The following is a 7,851-nucleotide window of genomic DNA, read 5'->3' as shown; positions in this document are numbered from 1 at the left end:
ACACTTGTGCTCCAGGCCTTTCACCAGCTCCATTGCCATTCTCTGGACCAGCTCCAGCACTTTAATGTCTTTTTTGTAGTGAGAGGCCTGAAACTGAACACAGTATTTGAGGTGCAGCCTCGCCAGTGCTGCCTGGGAAAGTTTCTTGTTCACGTATCTAATGTATATAATTTTGGTACTTATTCTCCTTCTTTGATGAAGAGCTTATTTGTTAGACAGTACTCTCAAAAGGCATATTAGGATGCCAGCAGTAAGAAACTGGAAAAGTACTGCATATTAGAATGCCAGCAGTAAGAAACTGGAAAAATACTGCATTTTAGGAAACTGTGAAGATAGCACTCTGAAGTTTCCAGGTAGCTGGTTGGCTGTTGGGCATCATTTTCAGCCCTGATGTTGCTAGTAGAAGCTGGAAGTCTTGTTTTCTAAGATCGTGCAGTCCTTCTTCATTTTCCTAAGAGGTATAGCTGAAAAGTCCCAAGTGTAGGAGAGCAGTGCCCACCTGTTCCTGCTGATCCCTGGGTATCTCTGCAATTCATCAAATAATCTAAAACATAGAGAGAAACAATGTAAGAGTCTTTGCATTTAGAGGATCAATCAACACTGAGGAGACATCAACAAGGACACAGCATTCTTGCTCAGTGTTGATAATGTGGCATTAATTACAGATTCAGGAGAGCTTTAGTTTGGGTATATGATGTAAAATCTAAAGCTAGGGGAAAAAGAGAGACACTTCAGATCATAACCATACTCAGAATTTTATGCTTGCCAGCATATTCTGCCAGTGATAGTGCTTTTCTCCTACTCGTTTATCTTTGTAGCTAAACAGTTCAGTGTGACGTTGCTGATTTTTGCTCCAAATGGCTGTTTTGAGGTTGTGATAGCTTCGTGTGAACCTGTCTTGAGCCATCTGTGGACACTCAGAGATCATCTAATTAAACTATGTACTGAAGTACCTGGTTATTTTTCTGTCTTGGATTATCCAGCACACTGCAGATACATTGATGACAGATCTCAGAAGGAGTATATTTCACTTGAGGAAGACCCATTTCTCCATAGCTATAAACATCTCCCTTTTGATGATAAGGATATTTTACCTGAAGGAGTCTTTGCATATTCCCTTAACATGGATCATCTTGCTTTGACTCACTCCTTCCTGGAAGAGTGTGATGCTCTGTATTTTCAGAACACCTGGAAGCTTTCTGAGGAGGACCCTTGGCATGTTAGAATGCAGATGCATGTGTATAAGCACAGGTAACTGTTGATGGTTTGTTTATTATGTGTGGGTTTTTATCAGTTACTATCCATGGGTGTTCATTATTTTCGAATTTGCGTTGCAGGATAAAAGCTGCACTCCAGATTGGGTTTTGTGGCCTTGAGATTACAAGTTGTCAATAAGGTTGTTTTTTTTTTAAAAAAAAGGAAGCAAATAACGTATTCACCTCTCAATTTATAGATTTTATTCCTTTAAGTTAAAGGTTAGGTTTCTCCTGGTCACATCTAGAAAAATAATCCCATTACTCATTACCAAGTCAGGGTTTGTGGAAGTCCAGTTTTGAAAAGAATTGGGAGTCAAGGGCTGTGGAGACCTGTTCTGATCTTCGCTGTCCTGAGAGTGTAGTCTTGCATGGAAATAAAAATACGGAGAAGCATAGTGCCAGGTTTTCAAAAGTACTGAAAATGTGGCTGTTGATAACTCGCTGTGGTTGTCTTGACTCTTGTTCTTCTTCAAGGCTATACAAAATACGCTGTAACAAAAAAGTCTACAGCCAGTAGAACTGCCAACTGCACATCAGTTTTTATGTAGCTTGATACTTGTATGCGGAGATGCTTTTTGAGCCCACAGAGTATTTCCTTATTTGCTTTTCTGATAGGAACACAAGCTACATATGTATATTTTATAGTCAAAGCAGGCGATGAAAATTAAATCATAAACAAATGTCATGACTCTGCATGCTAAATTGGTTCATAAAAACACATGGAAGTTACATTTTGTTTTCTTATCCATCCATCAAACATCTAAAATACTTTTAACTTGCCTACATAAAAGCTGTATGCTACTGCCAGCACCCCATTAATATAAGCAAGCTCACACTATCTAAAATAGCTCTTAAAATGATAGCTAGCCTTATTTTCCCATCTTGCTGACCAGCATATTTTATTCTTGATGCATTTTCTGTAACTGCAGCAGTGGTCTGAGAGTACCTGGCTGCTTAAACGGAGTCAGTCAAATGGAGTTCAGTTCAGATGTCAGCTTCATTCTCAGCGGAGCCCGCAATGCTTACGGGCCTCCAGGCCCCAGAGAACTTGCCTCGGAGCAGCTAATTAAGAAGGCAGCAAGAGGAGAATATGATGGGGTCTGTTTGATTCTGAGGAACGGGCTTGCTCATCCAGACGTAGCTGACAAGCGTGGATACACAGCACTTGCTGCTGCAGCTGCAAGATTCTAAGCATGACTCTTTACCACATGATAAGAAAATTCCTGGGGTAGTAGGCTGGATTAAATTTTTCTCTTGTTTCTTTACATAGTACGAAGGAATGTTCAACAAGCAGGAAAACCAGAAAAGCGGTGTGGCATGAGTAGTGTCCGTAATGACTGGTATCGTGCCAACCCCTGTGGTGAATAAATAACCTAAAAGAAGCCCTTCAGTAAATATTAGCAGTGATTTCGAATGCCAGGTTTGATTTCAGGTTGTGATTATGCGGTGTTACGTTCTTGGATGTGACTGTGCCCTTATTATTTTTTCTCCTATTTGAAATCAGATGCACACAGAGTTGTTTTGGTTTTGCTGAAAAGTGGTGGTGGCTGAAGCTATGCGTGTACAACTCCGATTTCTGTCGGAGGGGGATGCAGTCTCTCCCCCTGCCTTTTTTCTTTGTTTTGCTGTCAGCTGTACTCAGTATTCACTGTAAATGCCAAGCAGAAGCTAGATAATTTCAAACGCTGTATTTCTCCTATAGCCATCTCAGTCATTTCTAGTCTCTCTGTGCACGAATCCTCGATGAATTCCTGCAAAATCCATTAGTTTAAAATTAACCAAAAAATGTTCTGTTCTGAACCCTGTAAGACACTGAGCTTCTGTTTTGAGGAAAATATAAATGTGAATTAGACAAACAGTGTAGAGCATCATTACCTCAAAATTGTGTTGTCAGTTCTTTCCATGTCCCACGCTAGAAGTGTGTTCTTATATGTGCAAATATGGATGTTTCCCCTCTACAGGTTCATTCCCATAATGCTGTTGTCAATCTTCTTCTTCATAGTGGAGCTGATGTGAGTAAGTGTAGTGATGAAGGATTATCTGCTCTCTCCATGTGTTTTATTCTCATTTATCCAGAAGAATCTTTTAAGGGTAATACTGCTGAGAGGAGCTTGCACAGTTACAAGGTTTGTTTACTTCTAATCTAAAATAACAGAATCATAATGCATTATTTTGTCAACCTGTAAGCTTGCTTTTAAAATTTACTGTATATACTCCCTAGGACAAACTCAGAAGTTTAATACATTTTGCACTCTGAGACTGCAGAATAATCTCTGCTCTCACTGCTGACTCCTAACTCGAAGGAACATGCCCCTGTGCAGTTAGTTACAAGCTTACTCAGCAATTGAAATAAGGCACTGTGTCCATAGCAGAATGCGAGGCTATGCTGGCGAGGTGTTTAACACGGTGAGGATGCAGTGGGAGAGTTAATGGGAATTACAAAAGTGTAAGTAGAACAGTAGGATGTAGGTGATTCTCCTGGTGCTAGGTAACCTTGCTGGCATCATGGAGGTGGCTACTAAAAAGCAATTGTTCTGTCAGAAGTCTGCTGATGCTTGGGGAGTACTCAAAAAGGAAGAGTCGTATCCCTAACCTTTCTTCTGCCACAAAATGAAACACCTGCTCTTGCTTCCTGTGTAGGAACAGGATATGAATTTTGTAAGAGTACAAACATGGGAATGGGAAAGCAATGAAAGCAAGGATGTCGGGAATCACCAGCCAGGATGAGAAAACGGCTGAAAAAGGGGTCTGGGCAGGAACTGTGTGGTCTTAGAAGTGTTTCAACGTAGTCTAGAAATGGAAGGGGTGCCTCTGGGACTTTCGCATGAGGTTAGACAGATTAGGCCCATGCTTCGAGGAAACTTGTTGGAAATTAAGTCCCAAGTAATCCTTGGTTGCTCTGAAGTCACTCTTCCAGTGCCAAGAGTATGATCATGTGATCATGCGAAACACTGCTGAAGTTGCAAGGCAATTATGGGAAAGGGAGAAGGGGAGTGAGAGAGAGCTGCTGCTGGAAACTGCACAGAAAATCAGTGTAGAGCTGGTAACTCTCATAGTACTATAATGTAATGAGGAGTAGAGAGGGGATCTTTCTATGTTGGTCCGTGTCTGTAACAGTTGTGAGATTTGACGAGTAGACATACACTGCTTTCACTTTTCCTCTGAGTTGAACGTGCACCCAGATTTGGAAGAATTAACCTTGTAGATCCTAGTATCAGATTCTCATGCAAGCTAATGCAGGTTGAAAATCTGTGTGTGTCTCGTTTTATTTCAGCAATTCTTTTTCTCTTAAATTAGGTGATGTATACTGGAAGAAAGATTTAACTGTTCTAAACATGCTTTAGACACCATGGAATCATAGTAAAATTAGGGTTGGAAACGACCTTAAGATCATCCAGTTCCAACCCCCCCTGCCATGGGCAGGGATGCCTCACCCTAGACCGTGTTGCCCAAGGCTCTGTCCAACCTGGCGTTGAACACTGCCAGGGTTGGAGCATTTACCCACTTCTTTTTTGGGCAACCTGTTCCAGTGCCTCACCACCCTCACAGTAAAGAACTTCTTCCTTATATCTGACCTGAACTTCCCCTGAAATTGAAGAAGAAAAATATTCTGTTATTTTAAGAAATTAAACCAAACGAACAAGCAAAAACGTAGTTACAATTTACTTCTAAATTATTTCCCTAACAGTGGTTAACAAAATTCCAGTATCATTATACGCTGTATTGCATTAAAGGTGTGATTAACAGGTGTGTTAGTATACTCAGTCATGCACAGGAAGAAGATTTTTTTAACCTTTTTAGTAACCTTTCTTTTCTTTTTTTTTTTTTTTTTTTAATCTTTAAGTGGACTGAAAAATCAGAATCCTCAGAAACTGTCAGTGATGCTGAAGGCATAATGTCAGAGTAAGTCTCATGCGCTAGGAATGGGAGACCAACTCTCATAAATGGTTTTGCAAAAAGGAGGTAACATTTTTTCACATATGTCACATAAGCGTGCATCCATTGCAAGGAAAGATATTTTTTGATTGTTTAACTGTACAAATCTTGCTTTCAAGTAGAAACCACTAATTGTTTATACACTCTAATGTGGCTCATGGCAGCAGCGACAAAGATTATAAGTTGAAAAATGCAGTTCAAGCAAAGGACATTGTGCTTGAGCAAGACGTCTTGTTAGAAGAGTGTGAAAAGCTTCTAAATATGCCATGGACACTTGCAGTGTAGTGCAGAGCTGAGGAAGGAGAATATATTTGTTTGTTACTTGAAGTCTTGACTGCATATGAACTTGCTTGTTGTGTTCTGCAAGTGTCTGTTCAGCAGTGATAACTGAAACGTAGGCCAACTGTTTCGCATCTGTGGATCTTTGAAAGGGGCACTTTTTGCTTTGCTTACAGAGCAGTCACCAAAGATGTCAAAATTTTTGTGTGGGTTTTATGGCAGTGTAGGTCATTTTGACATCTCAAAACCCCCAGACTGAAAGTTCATGGTTGGCCTTCTGACCTTCATCCCTTACTTGTGCCACATTTTACTTTTGTGGCACATCCTCCCACCTCCCATGATTCTTGTTGTCTGAAATAGTGTGCATACTGCATATCGTTCATTGGAATATAGAGATCTGCTGAATGTAGGGCTTGTGGGTAAAGCAGAGTTACTGCAATGCCTGAAAAGATGAGTATACCGTGAGAACACTTTGTGATGCAATTTCTGGGTGATATCCAAGTATTGGTGATATCCAAGTGCTGTTTGCTTTATTTTGTTGGGGTGTCAGATTCTTTTGTGTGTGTGTGTGTGGATAGTTTGCCTCCATAGAAATGCAGATGGCACCTGGAATATACTGTCCTAATCTAGCATAGCTCCAGTGCCAGCTTTTGTTTAAGAGAAACACTGTACCTTTGTTTTGTTGGGATGGATGGGTAAATGAAGTTTACTTGAGGAAAGAAACTTCCAAGCAGTCTTTGATGGCAGGAAGGAGGACTCTGTTTCTTTCATTAAACAATACTAAGATTAAATGTTTTACAAGTCACATGTGAGATGGGTGAAGATGCAGAGAACCTTGCCTAGCTTCTTTTATCTGTCCCCATGCTGCAGCTTTTCATGACTGCAGAGGCTGCTCTTTGCATGCCACTGCTTTAGTTTAGAGGGCTGAGATACACTGACTGTACCATCTCCTCTTCAGGTCATAATATTGTTGCCTGCTTGGGGTATGACAGTTGTGATGTGGTCCTAAAGACTGCCATGTCTTCCCTCTGCTAAGTGACAGTTATAGTCTATTACCTGCAAGCCATTTTAGTCCACTAGCTTTTAGAGTTTTCTTGGAAAGTGCCAAGATGTTATTCTGGTATTTTCTATGTCAATTCTAGACGACAGAAGAGATGGGAAACAATCCAGCTACTGCTTCGTCGAGGTGCAGATCGCAGCGCATCCTGGGCCCCACCACACCTCCTGTTCTTTGCTGTTAAAGGTGCGGATGCAGAAGCAGTGGAACTCCTCTTAAAAAGGGGAGCCAGGTCTGATGTGCGGCTTCCATCGAAGGTTTTACTGAATGGTAATTCATAATAATGGGATTCTAGATGTGTACTGCAGCTTCAGTGCCCTACCGTAAAATATCTTGCACGTCAGAATCAGCCTTAGAACGGCCAGAAAGCTGTTTAAAGCAATTATCCTATTCAAAGATTTATTTTTTTTTTTTTAGTAGAAAGAACTCAAAGCTCCTTACTGTCCAAGTATTTTTTTCTTATTATGTTTTCTGGTTGCCAAGCTTGTGAGTGGTTGAGGAATATTTGCAAAGCTGCTCCTCACGTTGGTTACAGCTGTTGTGATATTTAACAGGCTAAGCGTCTGGGGCCTTTAGTATTCCACAGTCTTATAAGTCCGGGCTCTAGATTTCTGGTGGCCATTCTGAGGCACAGCATATGGGAAGAGTGAGCTTGGATTATTCTTAAAATACTATTTATCACTACTTAAGTGCTGCTTCTGGTAAACAGGAGTCTTAATGCTATGTTTGTGTTTTCAGTTAGGGGGGTTAACTCCTCTCCACATGGCTGCCTCGATTCCTGGGGAGGAAGGGGTCCAGGTAACCCAGTACCTCCTGCATTCTGCCCCAGATCTTAATGCAAGGGCAGAAGATGGAAATGAGATAAATGGTCCAGACAAGGTATGTTGCTTTTTGAGCTCATCTTTCAGCTCTTGAAATTCAGATTGCAGAGGACCTGAGCAGGCAGTTGAGATTACTGCCTGCCTGTTCTTATAGTGAAAGCTTTGCATTTCACTGAAAGAACCTTAAAAAAAAAGAAAACCAACCCCCCCCAAAACCCCCAAACTAAATTCACTTTGAGGTCTATTGTATTAAGTTGTAAATAACACATCCTTCTGGTGCCCCAGAACACTCTGCTATCATGTCTTTTATATAAGACAGAGTCTTATATAAGACAGAGGTTTCTTATGTGTAGTCCAGTACAAATCATAAAATCATTGAATCATAGAATAGTTACGGAAAGGACCTGAAGATCATCTAGTTCCCCCCCCCTGCCATGGGCAGGGACACCTCACCCTAGATCATATCACCCAAGGCTCTGTCCTGATTTCATCAGGTTCCATG

At 41.0% G+C, this 7,851-nt stretch overlaps 2 protein-coding genes across 2 annotated transcripts; both read left to right on the top strand.

The window, feature by feature from the left end:
* The first annotated feature begins 241 nt into the window (after positions 1–241).
* On the top strand, positions 242–2,463 carry LOC130599838 (ankyrin repeat and MYND domain-containing protein 1-like). Its single transcript, XM_057410615.1, is given in 3 exon segments — positions 242–266; positions 819–1,257; positions 2,225–2,463. Coding segments are annotated over 3 exon segments (687 nt in total). The 3' UTR covers positions 2,448–2,463.
* A 752-nt stretch (positions 2,464–3,215) lies between these two features.
* Positions 3,216–7,402, top strand: LOC130599821 (ankyrin repeat and MYND domain-containing protein 1-like). The gene is made up of 4 exons (XM_057410586.1): positions 3,216–3,382; positions 5,101–5,159; positions 6,614–6,760; positions 7,267–7,402. The coding sequence occupies exons 1-4, from the start codon at positions 3,308–3,310 to the stop codon at positions 7,268–7,270; spliced, it is 285 nt and encodes a 94-aa protein (XP_057266569.1). The 5' UTR covers positions 3,216–3,307; the 3' UTR covers positions 7,271–7,402.
* The last annotated feature ends 449 nt before the right edge of the window (positions 7,403–7,851 follow it).

This window comes from Pezoporus wallicus, unplaced genomic scaffold (genome assembly GCF_028554395.1).
Source record: "Pezoporus wallicus isolate ANWC-B61680 ecotype Strahan unplaced genomic scaffold, APGP_CSIRO_Pwel_v1 contig_8071, whole genome shotgun sequence".
In the NCBI taxonomy this organism is placed as follows: domain Eukaryota; kingdom Metazoa; phylum Chordata; class Aves; order Psittaciformes; family Psittacidae; genus Pezoporus; species Pezoporus wallicus.
Note: the sequence above shows the minus strand (reverse complement) of the source record. Positions and strands in the feature narration are given on the sequence as shown.

Bases quoted from the DNA above. Each gene is read 5' to 3' on its own strand.
- LOC130599821 (XM_057410586.1), top strand. From the start codon at position 3,308: ATGTGTTTTATTCTCATTTATCCAGAAGAATCTTTTAAGGGTAATACT. The intron at 3,383-5,100 runs GTTTGTTTACTT...TTAATCTTTAAG, and splicing joins GGAGCTTGCACAGTTACAAG to TGGACTGAAAAATCAGAATC. The intron at 5,160-6,613 runs GTAAGTCTCATG...TGTCAATTCTAG, and splicing joins GCTGAAGGCATAATGTCAGA to ACGACAGAAGAGATGGGAAA.